Consider the following 21,628-nt stretch of genomic DNA (forward strand, 5'->3'; position numbering starts at 1 on the left):
GGTAAGACTATAAGTTCCACCGACAACTCACGTATTTGCGGTGCTCGTTTTATAACCGGCAAAATCTTCCATACTACAACCGACAAACATCAAAACGACCATGCCGGCTGAGTAAGAGAGCGCCGTAAATGCAATCCAAGCTGCAACAGAACGTGCTGATGGTTTCAGTTTTAATATGACTAAACCAGAGATAACAATTCCGATACCCATGACAAGTATACCACAAAATGCGGCAATCATATTAGCGTCATAGGTGGCTAAACGAAACTGTGATTCGAGATATTTGGGTAGAAATGTGTAGAGGCCAGCAATAGGCAAAAGATGAAATACGCATGATGCAGTGCGAAACATCAAAATGTCGTTGCTCAATTGTCGACGTACCGTTTTAGGAAAATCTATATAGTGAAACAGAAAATCATGCTTTAAATATATAAAAATCAATAGCAATTATATTAGTACTATAAACCTCTCAACTTTGGCTTGTCATCCACCTCTGCATTTGCTACAGTTTCTTCAGCGCCAACGTTTTTGCCTTCAGTGCCATTCGGTTTTCGTTTACCACGTAGTTGTTTAGGGAATGAGAACATCGCTATCGATGATAGCATCATCAGGCTACCAATGCCAACTGGTCCCAGCCACCAAGCACCAATCCAACGTGGATCATTTGCATCAAAGCCAGGATTTGAAAAATTCACATACCAACGCGTGCAAAATGAGCCGACAATAAAACCTGAAGCAGGACCCAAAATACGAACACCAATCGTAATTGCCATGTACATGGGCGATTGTTTGCTTGCGACATTGTCATCTATGTACGGTATACCGAGTGTTGCCACGGCTGTTTGTCCAATGCCGGAGCTCAGTAGACTAGCAAAGAAAATACATAGTACTATTACGGTGATTTTTGAGTGTGATGCTTGTTCTAATTTTTGATCCTCATCGCATTCTGTGGAGAAAAAGAAATTGGATTTGTTTTTGTATGAATTAAGCGGCGACTGCCCTCATTGCTTTTAAATGTATGAAAACATTTATATGAAGCAATTTCTAATTTATAATTTATTTAATAATTTGGGAAAAAATTTTAACAACGTGACCATCCTGATGTCACGTTGTTAAAAATTTTCCCAAAATATTAAATGGATTTGTTTTTGTTATCGAGATAATAATGGTCAAATAAATAATTTGCAGGCAAAACGCTCTTTTGTGAATATCCAAGGTTAATTAAGTTGAACTGACCTGTACGTGAGGATCTCACATAAAGTGAACGAGTCCATAGTGTTACCAAAAGTTTGCTCCTAAACGACCAAATTGAAATACCCTATCATAAACCAGGACCTATGTTATAAAATAACTTCGTCCTCTTGGCAAATTTTAGAAGCTTTCTAGTACCTATGCTATTTGCTGCTTCTAGATCTGAAAGCAGTGCTACTTCTAAGTATTTCTACTGCTTTAGTCACGGCTACCATCCGTCTCTATTGTGGCTCTAACAGACCGAAGAAAGCACAGGTAGGGAACTTGGTAGTCCTTACGTCCAATATTTAAGTACGATATGGTACTATGGCCGTAGATACATTGTTGAAAGCCCCGGGAATGTCTAGTGTAAGAAGACTCCTACACCGGTGGGTCCAAAGTTATGGGAGGAGTAGGGCATGCGGTGTATGGAGAAATATGCATCTACATAGGGTCCCTAGGCGTTTGGGAATAGATGGAAATGAAAGAGCTAATGAGCTAGCTAGATAGGGCGTATCTCTCGAAGCACGTTCCATAGACGTCCCAATCAGATTGGGCGAGATTGAAAAAAAAGGCGAGAGTTGCACGTGATCGGCCAAGCAGGAAAGGTGTGGAAACAAGCACGCGGCTGCGTAATGTCGATGATCATGTGCAAACTGCTAAAGTTTATTTTATAATTGAAAAGAGGGGAACATATAGGCGCATGATGGGTATACTGACTGGACGCTGCCTCCTGGGGTCAATTAAGTTTTAAAGCCTTTTAAATTAGGCCTTAGGAAGTGTTGGTTGGAGGAGGAGATGATTAAGCATGTTACGTATTTGTGCCCTGCGCTCGTAAGCCTAAGATTCCAGCAATAAGAAGTGGCACAGCTATTAGATCTAGAAGCAGCAAGATAGGGTTCTAGAAAGCTTCTAGTTTTGGCAATAGGACGGCGTTATTTTGTAAGATAGGTTCTGGTTTCTGGCAGGGTTTTTAAATTTGGTCGTAGAGCAAACTTCTGGTAACACTATTAACTCATTTAGTGTATGTTAAGTCACCTAGACTAGGCACTGAAAACTTAGTGGTGGATCTACATATTTTATATCAGCTCGGCAACGGCATCTGCCAAGCATAGTGACGTACAACTAAAAATTAAGTGCACAGTGCCCATCTATGGTGCACACTTTGTTTACCTGAGTTTAAGTTCGTTGCATTCTTTCCAGGTATACATAAATTCATATCACGTGGATTTAGTAAAGTAGCCAGCATTGCGCCCATGCCAGCTTCCTCTGAGTGTCCGCTTGAAGAATTCCATGCCAATCCATGACTGTTGTAAAGCAATTGCCCGTACGACGATCGAAGTGCTGCTGAGTTACCACCACCATTACTTAAACTATCTAATGATTGCATTAACTGCTTGCCAAATATAAAATGTGGTAAGGAACAAGCAAATGCTGCAATGGAGAACAACACCATACCACATGCGATCCAACGTGGACGATGACCACGTCCAGCAAAGTAAGTCAACAACATTGCTGTACTAATTTGCCCCATTTCACTGGCGCTAAGCAAGAGACCTGTTGTCTTCGATTTAATTTGAAATAATTTCTCTATGGTCGTTATGACCGACACAAAATATGTCATATACATGCCCTGTAATATATAGGCGAGCAGAAAAACGACCATAAAAACATTTGTCGAAGCAAAATTGCGCGCCCATTTGGGTCGACAGCCGAACAGTCCACAACCGGGTGTTTGCCGATCGACAGCATTACTAAGCTCAGAATCTGAATCTGATTCGTCTGGTTCTCGTGGACGTATTTGTTTCTGTGTATATAGACCGGTTAGCGGATCTTGCTCATCATATTTGTCTGTTACACTTAACCCAATTCCGCTTTTGCCATTCATTGGTGATCCATTATTGTTGATCTGTTGATGATTACCAGTGCAGTGTAGTAGACCATTTTTGAGGTTATTAATTTGTTCAGCATCCTTCCATTCGTTGTTGTTACTCGTCGTACTTGTATTGTATAGCATAGTAGTGGGATCAATTACGGTTTCACTTGTTTCCTGGTTTACTAAAACACTGGAACGTTCATCTTTATTCACACAACCCTTGCCAACAATTGCGCAATCAATATCGTTTGTGCCGTTACCGTTGGTGTGAGCAGGACTACCATTTCCATTGCTGATGACCAATAATGGTGTCCAGGCTTGTGAAGAGTCACGCCGCCGTGTACCATTCTGATAACTGTTTGTGCCATTTGTAGTGCCATTATGACCATTATGTAAAGGAGATCCATTCAAACTGGCGGCTTCACCATTTGTATTATGAAGATATTTATGACCATTCTCTGAACGACCATTTGTTATAATTCCACTGGGAGTTTTAATTGCTTGATTTGTTGTTGTGTTTGATTTTAATTGTTGTTGTGATGTTTGAAATTTGTTTGCTTGTGAATTCGCCGTTGTATCGACATCACTGGGATGAGCTAATGAATTCATATTAAATGCCGTTAATGATGTTGGATGTTTTGGGGCAGCCTTATACAGCGGCTAAAATTAAAGAGGGCAATCACTCGTACACTGTGAAGGATGCGTTAAATCCTGATTGCCCGTTGCATAATCCTGATTAAAATTATGAGATTTTTCTAGAATATACGTCCATATTATCAGATTTGTGTTTCCGTTGAAAATATTGTTGATGGCACTGGGGTATTTAAGGAAATAACTTATTTAATTTCATTTACTGTATTTAGTACATATTGTTTGTTAAGTTAATTTGTTGTTGCTGTCGTTGCTGAGATATTGGCTGGTTTATTTTGTTTCAAGTTAGAAATTCATACCGAATTTGTTTGGTTTTTGTGTTATTTTGTAGTTAAACGAGGTAGTTGTAAAGTCAAAGGTTGTAAAAATTGCAGCTTCTGTTTTCCATATGGCAGTGTCTGTAAATAAAAATTTTAGTTTATTAAGCAGGCTTCTTTTTTCGTCAGCTATATCTTGTTTCACGATAAAAATTAATATCTAAGCACATGATTGCATGCCTCCTACTAGTAAAAAGTTATCCAATATTTGGTATAGAGGTCATCTATATGTACATTAGAGCGGGTCAAATTTTTTGCCCATCAGGAGTATAGCAAAAACGTAATCTGCAGATGATTCTAAGAAAAATTGCCGAAGACACCATAGTTCTAAGTCCGATTTCGAAGTTCTCACTTTTGCAAAATAAATATTTTGCATTTGAATGTAGGGTTTGGCCAAAAAATCTTCATAGCTTCTGATAGAATTATAGGAAAAATATCATATTGGGCTTACTTTAAAGGTATTTTACGTAAATTTCAGTATCTGTATTAACATCTATAGTGTTTTTCAATTTTAGTAGAGATATCAGGCTTAAATTATGAGAAATTAGCCTAAAATGAACTTTTAACTACTATATTATCATTTTTAACAAATTTCTTATGGAAATTTTTTTTTACAGCTAAAATAAATCCAGAAAATTTCCAAAACTTTCACTCAGACAGTTTTTCTTTTTTCGAATTTGTTTTAGTAGAAAAAATGTTTGGTTATTACTTGAAAATATAAGTTTTTTTTGAAAATTTGTTTCTACTAAAACGAATTCGAAAAAAGAAAAACTGTCTGAATGAAAGTTGGTGGAAATGTTCTGAACTTATTTTAGCTGTAAAAAAATGTCCATAAGAAATTTGTTAAAAATGATAATATAGTAGTTAAAAGTTCATTTTAGGTGAATTTCTCATAATTTCAGCCTGATATCTCTACTAAAATTCAAAAACACTACAGATATTAATACAGATTCTGAAATGTACGTAAAATACCTTTAAAGTAAGCCCAATATGATATTTTTCCTATAATTCTATCAGAAACTATGAAGATTTTTTGGCCAAACCGTACACTCATATGGCAAAATATCTATTTTGCAAAGTGGGAGATTCTAAATCGGACTTAGAGCTATGGTGTCTTCAGCAATTTTTCTTAGAATCATCTGTAGATTACGTTCTTGCTATACTCCTGATGGAAAAAAATCCATCCATACAATTTGACCCGCTCTAATGTACATATACAAATGCTTTGATAATTTTTATCTGCGAATTCACTTTAACACAATTGTGACCTTGAAATTCAACTTAATTAAAACTAATACTACATAATTATTTTGGTATTTCTTTCAATGTATGCAGGCGTCTGTATTTATTTATTTTAGAGTTGGGGCTTGTTTCTAATTATTAGAATAGTGTAGGTAATTAGGTGACTTTATTTGTTATCAGCTGAGTTTGCTTGTTGATAGAGATATTCATGTTATTATTATTTTTGTTTCATTAAAAAAAAAATTGCATTGTTACTGCACAAATCGATACGACCGGCTAAACTGCAAGCGAGACTTCGACTAAATTTTGTTAAATATTTTTGAAAAACATGCACAAACGTAATCGCGCTCACCCAAGGAAGTAGAAGTCATGTCAATATGCGCTTTTGACAACAATGTATGTAATCACAGTTAGTGAAAGTGTAGAAACGCGCAAGCAACATTTGCAATAACACGTAAGCGACTTTTATTATTTATGCGTCTTTGCCACTAAACACTATTCAATTTCAAGACTTATTTGTTTTTATGTAAGGAATTTCCAATTACTATCATTCACTACCCTTTCAACTGTATTATTTGATTGTATGAGTGTCAGAAAATGTTTGATAGAAAAATTGATAAGCAGTGTTGCAAAAGTAATATATGCGGTTTTGCACTTTCACCGACGATATGTATATATTGTAACGAATTTAGTGAAATTCCGCTTATTTGAAATCTTCTGCTAACGCTCGAATCGCTAAACTGTTGAATAAATCACTCCACTATTTAGTATTGCAAACTGGTCTTTATTTAGATTACTTTAAGAGTAGTACTTCGCAATTATACTTCACAACTAATAGCGTGTTTCAATCAAAACTGATTTCTGACTACTCAGCTTGCTCTGCTTTTATACTCCCTGTTGCCTTGTTCGCATATTTCTCCAAATGTCTAGACGTTTCTCCTTCTAGAATCTTCTACTTGGTTACCAGCTATATGCGTGTGTATTTCTAGTTTATAGCCTCTCGCTTAGCCATATGCGTGTGTATATGTGAGTACTACTTCGGCTGATGATTACATGTGTTTATGAGTATCTCTCCGTTGGTACGATTTCGAGAGAACCGAGTTTTAATTTAAATTTCTGCTACTAAACTTGTTTTAACGGTAAATGAATTTGAAGTATGGCATGCGCTTGAAGTTGACAATTCCTTAAGATGTTAAAATGAGTAGCAACCGATAACAACGCGTCATTATTTTGTTACTGACTTAATATCGGTAGCGAAATTATGGTGGAGTTATCGTTTTGTTATTGTCGAGTCATCGGCTTCTAATTAGTGTTTAGTGTATTAGTTTACCCGCTATTTACCGGCGGATTACAAATGTGCTACGCGTACATCGAAGTTTTGTCGGTATCCGATTCTTATAAAACCGTTGAGCTTTCGATCACAAACTGGTAACAATCCGATAATAAATCGATAACTTTTCGATAAAAAATAGATAAGGCAACTGCAATTTCACCGTGTGATTCGTGGTTCGAATCTCGGTGAAAGCTTAGATAACATTACGAAATTGCCTGATGATGATCACGTGGCGGCTTTCGAAATGGTACCATCGCAATATGCCAGTAAATGTTTCTTTCCTTCTTTTCAGTTTCTCTTAAAAAAATATAATAATTGAATATTCAATTATTATAAGCCGGTGTTAAGCTCATGAATTCTTAAAATAATACGTATAAATTGAACACACCATTAAACAAACAAAACAAAAATACGTAAAACTGAGCCCGAGTTTGCAAAGCTTCTCATTCGCAGCGAAAAATAAACTTTACAAAAATAAATCTACATAACACACAAATTAATTTAGAGACAGAATGTCTCAATTGTGTTGTTAGTGTAGAAATGAGATGAACTGAATTAAGCAAGGAAACAAATAAAAGCAGGATAGCCTAGTGGTTAAGGCGACTGCAATTTCACCGTGAGATTCGCGGTTCGAATCTCGGTGAAAGCTTTGATAACATTACGAAATTGCCTGATGATGATTACGTGGCGGTTTTCGAAATGGTACCATCACAATATGCCAGTAAATGTTTCTTTCCTTCTTTTCAGTTTCACTTAGAAAAACATAATAATTGAATATTCAATTATTATAAGCCGGTGTTAAGCTCATGAATTATTAAAATAATAAGAAAAATAGATAAATTTTTGATAATAAATCGATAACTTGCCGATAACAAACCGAGAAATTATTGATATTTTATAGATAAGTTTTCGGAGAACATCGACGACAAACTGCTTACTCATCGATAAAAACCGGTTACTCGTCGAAAACTCATAGACAACAAATCGATAACTCCTCGAAAGCAAACCGCTAACACTTCGATTTTGATTACTAATGTTTCCTTTCCTCTTCTTTCCCCTCTTTTCTTTTTTTCCTTGCCTGGCCTTGGCTGCAGAACTGTGACGATAACCAGAAGACTCGTCGTTATCATCCACACCATTATCGACATTGCTGTTATACTTCTTTTGTTCTCTCTCCTCCTCTTACTTCTTTTACCTTCTCGTTTAACTTTCTTCTTTATATATATATATATATATATATATATATATATGTCTTCTTTAATTAGCATTCACAGATTTACTGTCTGATTTCGCTCTTATCATACCACAGTACGCTACAGGGTAGTAACTACACACACCTACACTTACATGTGGTGGTCACATAAATAGAAACCTTTTATTTTTTCACAGTATTCACAGCTGCTTTTGTGTTTAACTGTTTTTTGTTTTGCAATTAAAATAGTACGAGCCGTACCCGTGCGCATCTTGCGCAATCAATCTAAAGGTCTCTTATCAAATATCAACAGAAATCAGCTGTTCTATCAATCAATTAAAACTTACAACTTGCGCTGCCATCTGGCGTATGAGAGCAACTGCCGGTAATGCAGTGCCAATATACACAATAGTGCCATAGTACAAATATACTTCTTTGTGTACTTAGAATCGCTTATTTTTAGCAAATAATTTTAATAAAATATAGCTAAACAAAGGCACTACGACCAAAATTGCCTAAAGCTCTCTAATAGCCCGAATCTCCATCTTTATAACCAAAACTTTATTTATAGATTTTGATTCCAAATAAGAGCGAAAAAGGGACCCGTACATAAAAACAGCAATTAGAAATAATATATATGATGCTTTCTCTTTTCGATTTCCTAAGAATTACAGTTCAATACTTAAAACAAAATTCACAGCAATTCAACGAATGCCAAAAATTTGACACCAAAGTTTTCAAATTTTTGGAAGCTTTTAGAATTTTTTGAAGTGCGCAATTTCGTTGCTCATTTGATTTGACCTCAACGACTGCGGTTTAATTTTGAAGTTTTTTTTTGCGAAGGTGTTGCTCAGTATTTTTATGTGGGAGAAAATTCGCAACACCCCTGACAAAAAATTCTCAATACCAAAAGGTAGTCGATAGCGCTTCGAGACTCGAAAAAATTCGAAAACCTACAAATAAAAAGTGGAAAATTTTGCTGCAAAATTACGTTAAACTGCTATGAAATTTGTTTTAAGTATTGAAATTGAGTTCTAAGGAAATCGAAGAGAGAAACCATAATATTTTAATTGAAAATAAAAAAAAACAGTTGTGAATACGGTCTAAAAATAAAAGGTTTCTACTTATGTGGCCATAACTGTATACATAGAATAAAAAGAAGAAAAACAGTTATTAACGTCAACCTTATATGAACAGATGAAAAAGTATCGACACACAAACTTTTTTAAAACTGTTGATTTGAATTTATATGCTCTATTAAAATTTCGCTGGTCCTATAAATTTGTTTTAATACCACAATGGACAGACATTGATGTGGAGGTTGTGACAAATAAATCTCAGAAATATTTTACCAAAGACGACTTTAAATCTCCAACAATTTTCAAAGCTCTATTGGTAAATTTTTGTTGCACAGTGTAAATGTGCACACAATGGTATATAACAACACAAATTTTTATCAGCGCAGTGCAGACGTAATCACATTCACAGCTACAATCAGAACCAATATTGATACAGTTTGCAAAAAATAATCTTTAAACAAGATTGGATAGTCGACAATAAGAAATTTGTGCTTAACCCTACACATACACATCAGGGTCCTTTAAGATATGAGTACATACACATGTTTTGACCTTTATATTAACGTACATAAGTGCGTACCTAACGACTAGAGATATACGCCGCCGTTCATTGTTGTTATGCCGACGCCGCCGCCAAATGTCATTAATATCGGTGCGGTGGCGGCGGCGTTCGGCGCATTTCTACATTTTGTACTTATTTAAGACTGCCTAGGTCGTTCTTTTTGATGGCGAAAATTGGTCCGTTATGGTCGAAACCAAGGCGAATACATAACAGGTGGTACTGAATTCGCCTTGGTGGAAACGGATATCATCGCTGACAGTGATAAGAATCTGATTGCGAAATTTAAGCCTTTTTAGTCGTTTAAAATTTATGGAAATATAGTAGGTGCTTTCCCTGTCAATTTTGAACACTCACTTTCATCTTTTCAAACTTAATACTGTTGCGAGTGTTGACATCACTAGGCTGTTAGTAAATAATCACGCAACAACAAAAACATTAAAGCGAGCCACACTGGTGTACATGAACACATAAATCATCATTTATACACATACATAGAAGGCGACGAAGAGATATCACACACGCACACACAGGTAGTCATCAGCCGAAGTAGTTACTCACACATACACGCGCATATGACTATGAGAAACGCACAAACTACAAATATACATGTATATCGCTGGTAACCAAGCAGGAGATTCTAGAAGGTGAAACGTCTAGAGCTTTGGAAAAATATGCTAACGAGCCAACAGAGAGTATAAAAGCAGCGAAAGCTGAGGAATGACTAATCAGTTTGATTTAAATACGCTATCAATTGCGCAGTGAAGTATAATTGTACTACTCCCACAGTAGTCTAATAAAGACCATTTTGCAATATAGAATATTGGAGTGATTTATTCAACAATTTAGCGATTCGAACGTTAGCAGAAGGTTTCAAATAAGCGGAATTTTCCAAAATTCGTTACAATAGCAATACTCAACCGTCCTTTGCTGCTGTTTGATATACTAAATGGGATTTTCTGGAACTGGTGCTCGGAATCGCTCTTGTTCAAACTTTGGAGATTGTAGCTCTTAAAGGCAGCCGTAAAAACTGGAGGTGCTCTTTGGCACTAACAACAACCGGAACTTTGCCTGGCTATCTGGCTAGCATTGCAGCTAGTCGTTAATACATACTCTGCCATGAGAGTCATGACTATTAGTAGACGTAGAAAGAGCGGAGGTGCTCTTTACCGCAGTCATAAGTCGCTTTTGGGCAACAGCAAGAAGACACCAATGTTCTAAAGAAATCGCGTCGACGACTAGTATTAGCGGATAGTCCAGAACATCGCCTTCGGTGCAAGCACGCTTTGCATGAAGCATACAGACAAGAGATGTAGCAGTGACCGGGGTTAGGTTCGGCGCCTCCCTAAGTGGATGAGGAACAGTTTCTCCGCAAGGAGCTATGATGGAAATTCTTGAACTATCCGCGGGAAATTAATTGGTCCCAGAAAATACCACAGGTAACTACAGTACAAATGAATGCGAATTAAAGATGACGCTACGGCCAATAAAGTGTTTCTATCTGAACCCGCCTATGGAAGCAGAGGTAGAGGCCGGCCCCCACTCCGCTGGAAGGACCAGGTGGAAAACGATTTAAACTCCCCTGGTACTTCCTGCTTCTTTAAATTTGTCCTACAAGTTGGTGAGACGGGACCTAGTACATGTTTTAAGCTGACTATGAACGGCAACTGCAAGGCAGATGAGTTTTCACTGAGAATCTTTTCATGGCAGAAATACACTCGGCGTATTTGACACATCACGGCCGAGGGGCGACCCCGCTTTGAATGACTTTTTCTAATTGAAAAAGCTTGATTTAACATTTTTGATGTTGCTTTCCCAGGAATCGAATCCAGGATCTTTGGTGTGATACGTGGAGCATGCTATCACCACACCATGGCGGCCGCCCAAATAAGTTATGGTAAATACGCCGGCGTACGCCGTCGCGCCGCCGGTATATTACGAACTTTACGCCGCCAATAAAGTGATCGGTGTAAACCTCTTATAACGATCACGTTAATCTTAGTGCTTTTCAGTAATATTTCAAGGAATTCTATCTAAAAAATATTAAAGTTTACGTAAACTGTAAAATTTTGTGAGGAGGAGAAAGTTTTGTGTGAAAAAATACAGGAAGGTTTAAAAAAAACTTCTAAATGATTAGTGATGGAATGAAATGATTTTACAACTGAGAAATTTTTTCCTTAAAATAATGAAATTTTCCTTAAAAACCACCAAGCGATGTCAGACAAATTGTGAGTTGGGGATTCTTCAATGAAATCCTGAGATACGGATTTTTGGTAAAAAAGAATGCTTTTAAAAAGTTTCTCAAAAAGCGCTCCTTTCCACTCAGGTGCACCGCAGGGTTAATGTATGCAAATTGGGTTATAAATTAATTTAGTGCATATTTCGATGTATTTGTTTGTTATGTACATACGTATATACAAAATATACTGACGCATATTTATAAAAGGAATATACATGAGTTTTCAGAAATGAATTCAATGTCACGGCAAAAAGGTGACAGAGTCACAATTCGTGGAGATGCGCAAACTTTTCAAATTATTTTTTTTTGTTTTAAATAAGTAATTTTTTTTCAAGCTTCTTTCAAATTACACTTAATTGTCTTCTTAGACATTGCCGGGCTTTCAACAATGTCTTTTAACCGACGATCAAGGAGGGCCTTGAGGACATTTATTACTTCGCAGGGAGAGCTGAATGAGGTGATAAAATCGGTGGACATAAAATCGGAGAAGTACGCCACAAGGCAGGGTATTGTCACTTCTGCTGTGGACGCTTTTCGTTAACTAACTGCCCAGGCGTTTGATATTGGACCCGTCAAACTTAAGGCGTACGGAGATGAAGCTGCAGTTGTCATAAGTGGAAAGTAAGAATTTGCCCTTTGATGGATCGGTCGCTTCTGAATATGTATACCTGGGCATCTAATGTCGGGTTGAGCGCCAAAGCAGAGAAAACGAATATGATCTTGTTTACTAGGAGGAATAAGGTATTCCAAATTGGTCGAGGCCTAAGCTTGGAGCTGTGATCCTGCAGGAGAAATCGTATACCAAATATGTAGGAATCATTCTAGACATTAAGTTATCGTTAAAACTCAACGTGGAGGAGATAGTGAAGAAGGTCCCTACGTGGGGTCTATCGCGATCTCTCACCCATTGGATATTAACAGCGGTTATAAAAGCCCACACTTCACTTTTGAGTTTTTGTTGTTTGCTCATTCAAAAAAGAACGTACCTGAAAAAGTGAGAGAGTGTAGGCTATCAACGCTCATCATAACGTGAGCCCTGGAAACAACCACGACCGCTAAACTGTATGTTATTCTACACATTCCACCTGTAGACTTAGTGGCGAAGAACATCGCGAGGCAACGAGGCTCAATGCAGCTTCAGCGCAGATCATACGATCATAGTAGTATAGCGTCATCAAATATTAGACGGCCATAGTCGGATTACATAGTTCCTTACCTGCGCTTCAGTGGGTCTCTTAGAGCCACGATAGAGGTGGAAGGTTTGCGCAAAGGCGTTCAAATGGCATACGAGTCGATGCACGTGTATACCGATGGTTCCAAAGTAATGAAAGGAGTAGAGTCTGCTATATATTGTGTAGATTCGGAAATAAATACATCATACAAGCTGCCAGATCGCTGTAGTGCTTTTTGAGTGGAAGTCGTAGCCGTGACTAAAGCATTAGAAACAATGAAGGAAAAGAGCTTATATTGCAGCCGCGTAAATTTTTACATTGACAGTCAAGCAGCAATTAACGCTATAATCTCTAAAAGAACAACATCTAAATGTGTAAGCAATCCCTGGAAGGAATCGGTATATTGAGAAATTTACATATATGTTGGGTCCCTGGGCATATGGGAATAGATGGAAATGAAGGAACGGATGAGCTTGCGCCGTAAACATTCCAATCAGATAGGGTGAGATTGAAAGAAGGCGGGGGCTGCACATGATCAGCCAAGCAGGGAAAGCGTGGAACAAAGCAAAATGTCAAAAATCATTCGCAGATCTTGCAACCTTAGACTAACAAAGTTACTCTTATCGTTGAAAAAAGGGGACTGTAGGCTCATGATGTGTATTTTGACTAGACATTGCTTTCTAGTGCCACATGCTTTTAAATTAGGGCTTGCCAGTGATATCAGCTGTAGGAAGAGCAGGCTAGAGGTGGAAAAGATCGAGCATGTTTTGTACCCGTGTCTATCGCTCGTAAGGGTAATACTACATATATTGCGAGTTGCAAGGAGAACAGATCTTGAAACAGCAAGTAGCATAGGTCATAGGAAGCTAAGCTAATTCTCTTCCTTTTCTAATTTTTATCAGATATCGAATACAGTTGGCGCTCTTACATTGATCCGTATATACAACTAAATGTACTAACAGGTTTTTAAATTTGCTGCAAAATCAGCTCTCTTCAACCTGTACATTGGATGCTACCCAAATGCGAATGTAATGATGACTTTGTAGCTTTTTTCTTGGTTTTATGTGTTTTCTTTATTTTTCCGTATTCTCAATCAAGTATCCTTCACTTTGGAATAATTCTAAATGCTTTTATTCAGCACAGATTGGCATAACCGAAGAAAAACAATTGCTCTGAAAGAATATATATGAACAAATATAATAGGCCGAGGGGATAATGCATTTGAAGCAGATGATATGTGCATGTAAGCTAGTGATGCACAACATGAAAGAATCTGGAAGCCCGGTCTTTAAAGCACCAACTGTACAACAACCGACAACTGTTGGTATAAGGAAACCGGAAGTTGTTTTCCAAAAACAGCAAATGAAAATTTCATGTGCCCACACTGCGAAATTTTTCCCCCAACAAATTTCATTGTTAAGTATATAACACATCAGCTGCCCTACAGCGAGTCGCCTTAGTTCAGAACTAGCTCAGAACTATCACATTAAAAGACGGCACTAGTTCAAATTCTGTTCCCTCCCGGTTCCTTGACTATTTTAAGATTGCGGTGTCCTACGAAATACCAGCAAAAATTTGCTCCATCGGCATACCAAAATCATGCTCCAAAAGATAAGTGATCATACCCGTCCTGCTATGTGGTGCATAAACAAGGACATTGACAACATCAGATGAGGCGAATTAGAATGTTTGCGTAAAAAGTTCGTCGAAAGATTTACAGACAAGTACCTGATAATGAGCTGTAAGAGCTTTTTGAAGACAGTCAGTGGTCAATCTATTTTATGTAAGTGAAAAGGACGCAGAAGAGATTCTTATTGGTGGCCACCTATGGAAGTACAGGAAGAGGGTGGCCCCTACTCCGACGGAAAGGCCAGGTTGGTGCATTTTCTTGGACGGCCAAAGCCCTTGTAATAGCGATATCTCTTGTCAAATTTTGTTTTGTAGACAAACAGGTTTCAGCGTTGTGCCGTCTTCAGGGTCATTTTTCGTTTTGATATCTTTTTGTGTCTGTCTCGTATTTATAGTTCGTACGCATATGGCAGGTTTGGCAAAATGTCTGTATGTCTGTATGTGCTTTACGTGTAACTCAGAAACGGGGTAGCTCTCACCGATGAATTTGTGTGGTTAGCTGAGGTAAGTAGAAGTCCGTAATTTTAGCCATTTCCCATTTTTTCCGTGTTTAATGCTTTTGTTCGCAAATTTTATTAGGGAAGTTGGGGATTTTGTGCAAATGGGCTAGCATAATTGGATTTAACACATTTAAATCGACAACTCTGTCAAAGTTATCGCAAAGCCATCGGTGTTCGAAAACATTGACTCTCAGTGCGAACCCCGCATCCTACAATTGGTTTTCACTACGCAATAAATAAGCATTTGTAGAAATCAGCCAGAATTTCATAGAAATATAGTGATGGATAAGTAGGAACGCTAAACTAATTTAAAGTGCAATAAGTTGATTAAATTTGTGGCTTGTTTGCAGGTTCGTGATTAAAAGACAAAAAGAAAGTTGCAGTAGTTCATTTCAAGATGTTTCAAATGAAGAAAGTTTGTCTGAGACGTAAATGTTTGTGCATTTTTGTATCTGAAATGTTTTATGTATGTAATGTCAAATATTTTTCAGTGCGAAAAACAAAAGAAAATTTAGATCAGAGTGGCTCACCAATTTTGAATGGCCCTCTAACAAAAGATGGTTCAGCCTTTTGTAAGGCATAATCAATCACCTGACTGATTTAAAAAGGCATGAAACTGTTACTGCCCATAATCAAAGTATGGAAGCAAAAAAGAAGCAAATATCAATGGACTCCTTTTTAGATGCAAATAAGCAAAATGGTACAAAGCGCTGAGCTTACATTGGTAATGTTTCTGATAACGCACAATTTACCATTCACATTGATGAATTACTTGCCTGAGTTGCTTGCTGAATGCTGTCCTGACTCGAGAAGTGGCAAAACATCTGAAAATTGCAAGAACTAAAGCTACGGGATTAACGGAAACAATTTTTTCGGTTCAATGAAATATTTAGTTTCGGAACTTTTTTTTTGGTACTCTCAAAAACCTTTTGGTACATTTTTTGGTACGAAAAAAAATATGTGAGTGGCAGCCCTGTATTCAATATTGAAAAACAAACTACGGCTTTTGACGTTGCGTTTTTGCACTGACGTAGTAAATGCATAGCCGTGTATTTTGTTAGTGTACTTTAAAAAATATACTACAAAAGTTTGCAATGCAATGATGCTAGGCCATTTGCACAAAATCAGAGACATAAAAACTATAAACTTAGGTAAATTGCATTTTCGTTACTGCTTTTTCAGATCTTTGTTAGGCACAGGAAACGGCATAGCTAGTCAGCTTGGATTCGATATTCGAAAGAACAGACTCTTTGGATCTGTGCATCACTACCTAACCTATCACTGACCAGTGAGCTGCAATTATTCATGTTTTAAGGTTATTAGTGGACTAACCAAAAAATTAGTATTAGTACGTACACAAACAAAGAATATCAAGCACTTATATCCACTAAAACACATTTACATAGTCATGCTTCGTAAAATGAATAACCGCTTGTAAGCCACGAAGCAGTTCAGTACTCAATTGTCTTATTGAGCAAGAAAGTCAACTGTGTTATACGAAAACACTAATTTGAATCAGTATTACTAACAGTACAATAAACTAAATATAGTCATATCAGTCTTCTGACGCTAGCAACACAACGATGTACACGAAACTTAATTGAATTCAGCGCTAAAGAAAAACCGATAATAAACGAAGTATACAGTGTATTACACACGAAACCAACGTGCTACTGAGTTAAGCTGGAGACATTGGTGCTTTATCGGTCACCGTATCGGTAACCTTTTTACAGCTGATTCGACCAACCTTATGAGAATCAATGCAATCGATTATTGGTGCCGCTAAGATCGTAACCGTATCGTAGCCAACCAATTGGGTTTGGTTTACCGTCGTAACGATAAACAGCTGATTACGTTAGGGATACGGATACAGCGATACGACATACGGCACCAATGACTCCCGCTTTAAAGCGACTATGATTTCAGTTTATACTCAACAATGTCATTTATGTATGGGACATATGTGTTGCGGGGCACTCGTATGTATTTTCTATTTTATGTGCTAGTCACTCATAGTATTTGTCTGTACTTGACTAAGTACAAATTTAGACACAATTTTTTGGCTCATGACTAAGTGCACTCATTTTATTAGTACTCAAAGCAGACCTCTGTCACTGACACTAAATTTAGATATATAAAGATATTCATGTATGTGTATATGCCTGTATTAATACCCTGCAAAAGATGTGATTAGTCTAGGATGAATCCGGGATGAGTCGCAAAGGAGTATGCGACCAATGCCAGTTTTGATCCATTTGTATGAGTTGAACTGTTTCCCTTTTGTTTGAGCATGTCCTATGGAGAGACTAATTGTACCAATTTATACCCGAAAGGGATTGCTAGGCCCAATCCCCTTTATACCCATATGGGAACATAAGAATACTAGTCTCTTTTTGGTTTTATAAGGATTCAAATAGACGCATTTTTCATGACAGAAACAGAATCGAAGGGTTTGCCAAGCCACAAAATCTATTTGAGCAGGCGGAACAGCTTTTCTAAATAGAATAAGAAATATTCTCCGAAAATGTGACCCTAACTCTAGCGTTCGTTAAGTCCTAGTAATTGAGGTTCGGTATAGGGCTTCGCATTTTTCTTAAATAATTCGGTTCAATCACCTGTAATCTTTTTTATTTTACTTCGTTGCTGTTTTTTCTAATATTTCTACATAGATATCAAACCGACTAATCCAAACTGTACCCGAAAGGGACTATAGGGGATCAATTAGGCCCAAATGTAGACAAAAGAGTTCAATCGGAGACCCATCTCTTTAGGGATTAATCGCACGATTTTTTGCAGGGTACATTTTCGTTGGCAAATTTTGAATGTAACATACATAAATACGTGCTTTTTGTGTTAGCTTATGTTATCGTTGCTTCGACCAGCATTGCAACTACTTTCAATGACTCTTTCGGTTTGTCCCTTGCCGTCGTTGTTGGCTAAGGTTTGCTTTAGGTTCTTATAACTTTTTGTTGTTGTTTTTTAGCGCAGATAAAGCTCATTGAACTCGACATGTTGGTTGTGCTGGCATTAATTTGCCTTTTTTGTCTGTTGTTTAGTTAGATGATGACGATCCATAGCTGATTTACTTGTGCTTCCGTTCTTTGGTCAATATAAAGCGGAGTTATTCGTAGGCATTTTTGTTATATTTATCATTTTTATTTATGCATGCTGCAGTTTTGCATATATTTTATGTCTAGTTATACCCAGCTGTACTTGTACACAGGGTATTATAACATTGATTGGATAACAGTTGGTTGTACAGGTATAAAGGAACAGAGATAGATATAGACTTCCATATATCAAAATCATCAGTATCGAAAAAAAAAATTGATTGAGCCATGTCCGTCCGTCCTTACTTGTTTCATATGTTATAACTAGCTTTCTAGGCTTTCACTAGGCATTTTCGATGATGTGATAGCTTAGTCGAGCTCCATAGCTCCCAACAACGTGTCTGAAAGCTTTAGGACACTTCATCTACGCCGTTATGCCTTATAGTAGGTTCGTAGGATTTCGGTGACCAAAAAATGTATCTATTGGATGATTTGTATACAGAGGGTATACCTGGCTATATTTCAATGCAACCTACGACTTATAGACCCACTACTTTTTCAACCTATAGGTCTTCGCATTTTAGTAAACATTCCCGGGTATTTGGAATTCATTGGACCATGCCTCGCTCTGGCGGCACAAAACGAAATAAACGAACAAAGCACAATAACAGCAAATGGAAAAAATCAACGAAAAAATTAAATCTAGGTAAAAATATTCTGTTACCCAGATAAACAAAAAAAAAAAAAAATATTGGTAGTCACACAAAATTATCGATACAATCCATAGCGCTATCGATAGTTTGCCACCACTACAGTCGAGAGAACGGCCCTTAACGCAGTTGACTATTATCCAAGATATTCCAATTTAAGCTCTTCAAGGTCTGTTCAAATTAGGACTAGATCGATTTCATTTAGCTATTTTTAGTTCTCAACTGGATTTTTTTCGATAATTTTTGTGCTTCACTTCAAGATCACTATCGGTTATATATATAAACGAGCCGGACCCGTGCGCATCTTGCGCAACCGATATAGAAGCCTCTTATCAAATATCAACAAAAATCAGCTGTTCTATCAATCAATTAAAACTTATTTGCGCTGCCATCTAGCGTACAATAGTAACTGCCGGCAATGCAGTGCAAATATTCACAATAGTGCCATAGTACAAATAGATTTCTTTGTATGCTCACAATCGTTAATTTTTAACAAATTATTTTAATAAAACATAGCTAAACAAAAGCACTACCACCAAAATTCCCCAAAGCTCGCTAATAGCCCGAATCTCCATCTTTACAATCAAAACTTTATTTATAGATTAGGATTCCAAATAAGAGCGAAAAAGGGACCCGTGCATAAAAACAGCAATTAGAAATAATATATATGATGATATAAATATGTATGTAAACATTTGTGTATTCATAAAGCTTTTTTTTTTTTGCTTCAACTTAAAATTTCAATGTGAAGGTCAAAGTCAGCGGCGTAATCAAGCGATTGAAATTAAATCTCAAATAAACACTCAGAAAGAAGTACATGCATATACATTCAGAAATTAATACATATACATACTTATTGCATATAAGTATACAAGTGTGTAGGTATTTGTTATGTTATTAGATTTTCAGAAAGTAAATTTAGACAATAAAAGCTAAAACTAAAAATAAAATAGGTAGTTCGTGTTATATAAGCATGAAATGGGTGAATGTGAGCAACAGGAGTACAGGAACACAGGGGCACAGGCATTCATTCATATACATTACCCAGCCATTTCAGGCTATATTGAACATCAACGTCCATAATGAAAAATTGAAAGTAATGTTTGCATCAAGTATAATACTTGGTGACGAAAAAATATGAAGTCGTATATAATAATTCGTCTTGACGACCGATAAAAAGTTCAAGCTATGATTCTTTCGTAGCATTCAAATAAAAATTCGGGTCGTTATGATCGCTAAACTCGATTGTCGGTCGATTGTCATCTTAGCTTTAGACTTTCTTTAAACCAAGGCTCTTCAAAACCAACTCTGTGACTGTGTTAGGACTGTGTTTGTAAGAGTATTATGATCGCAGTGGTAGCGGTTTAGTCGTTGATCGACGAGCAACGAATCAAGGCGACTGCACGCTATTCAAATAAGATTTTATTACGTGAGAGTACCAAAGAATTAAAATAAAATATAATGCTAACATTTAAAATCTGAAGAGTACGAGAGGGCAAACTGAATCGAATCTGCACAATTGTGCTATAAAATGACGACCCCAAGCGCTGGTGATCAAGTTTTTGAATCAGATAAGTCAATATCCTTGTACTTTTAGCTTTTACGAAGCACCCTTCGATCACCGAATCTGTCTGTCAACAGATGACGCTGATGCCGGCAAGGCTGGTAAATATGGTTTGCAGATAGATAAATTGAAGAAGAAAAAATTGTCTACCTAAGACCACGGAAAAACAACTGTTACGATGAAGAATACCATGTTGCAACCGAAAGAAATTCCCCTGGCTACAGCGCATCGTAAAGACCGAACGCAACAAAAAATGTGTGTGAACGCTGCTACCAATTGAAGAATGAAGCGGGACGTCTGTACAAGAAGAAAAAAGCAGAGAAGGAAAGGTTTGAGTGCGAATAGCTTGAGCTGCTAGCCACCGGGAAAAACGCAATCGGATTGCCAAAGGAGCAAACCAAATACGGCGGTGAGGTGTTTGTGAGGCTTATGCGATAATTTCTATGCAAAATATGGTCCGACGAGTGCATGCCTGACGATTGGAATATGCGTGTCCTTTGCTCAGTGCACAAGAAGGGATATCCTGCAAACTGTGCCAACTATGGCAAAATGAGCCTTCGCAGTATCGATTTTAAGGTATTGTCAAGCATATTATGCAAAAGATTGAATCCTACCGTGATGTGGCTGATTCGACCCTATCAGTACAGCATCACACCTGGTAAATCTACCAGCGACTAGATTTTCCAAAAAGCTCGCGAAGAAAGGAATTGACACATACCGCATCTTCTTCGGTTTTAAAGCCGCCTTCGACAGCACAGAAAGGAAGCCTATATGATGCGATGTCTAAATTTGGTTGCCACTCAAAACATAAACGGTCGTGCCAAATGGCGTTGAGCAATATCGTCAGTTCATTCAGAATTGGGAGGAACCTCATCGAGACGCTCGAAACTATACGAGGTATCAGAAAAAATTATACAAGCTTCAGAACTTAACTTTATAAGACCATGTAATCACTGATACGATATACGATATGCGTTTGACGGTGGGCGGGAACAAAGCGAAGTACTTCGTAAAGGGCTTCGTTTATTTGACAAACTGCATTAACACATACAATAAAGTTAGCCTAGAAATCCAGCGAAGAAGCGAATACCAAGCTCCACAATGAGAGTGCAATGTTCTTCGAAGGATTTACGGGTCTAAACATCTTGGCGATGGCGAGTACCGAAGAAAATTTAGTGATGATCTGTACGCGCTTTATACAGATATCAAATTAGTTGGCCCAAACAAGCAGAGGAATAGGGCGGTCCCTACTACGCTGGAGCAACCAGGTGGAACACTATTCAAG

At 37.3% G+C, this 21,628-nt stretch overlaps 1 protein-coding gene across 11 annotated transcripts in view; it reads right to left on the reverse strand.

The window, feature by feature from the left end:
- The window catches only part of Oatp74D (Organic anion transporting polypeptide 74D), a 263,055-nt gene that overhangs the window by 21,027 nt on the left and 220,400 nt on the right, over positions 1–21,628 (reverse strand). For 9 of the 11 annotated variants that reach the window (XM_067789207.1, XM_067789211.1, XM_067789205.1 and 6 more), the window contains 3 exons: positions 2,404–4,155; positions 467–946; positions 32–395 (listed from right to left, as the gene is read on the reverse strand). In XM_067789207.1, the coding sequence (XP_067645308.1) occupies positions 32–395; positions 467–946; positions 2,404–3,715 (2,156 nt within the window). In that variant the 5' untranslated portion in view covers positions 3,716–4,155. Of the gene's footprint in view, positions 1–31; positions 396–466; positions 947–2,403; positions 4,156–5,342; positions 5,574–21,628 lie in introns of those variants that run through there. The other 2 variants (XM_067789213.1, XM_067789212.1) reach the window with 2 other exon arrangements.

The sequence above is a fragment of the Eurosta solidaginis genome, chromosome 5, assembly GCF_040869045.1.
Source record: "Eurosta solidaginis isolate ZX-2024a chromosome 5, ASM4086904v1, whole genome shotgun sequence".
Classification (NCBI taxonomy): domain Eukaryota; kingdom Metazoa; phylum Arthropoda; class Insecta; order Diptera; family Tephritidae; genus Eurosta; species Eurosta solidaginis.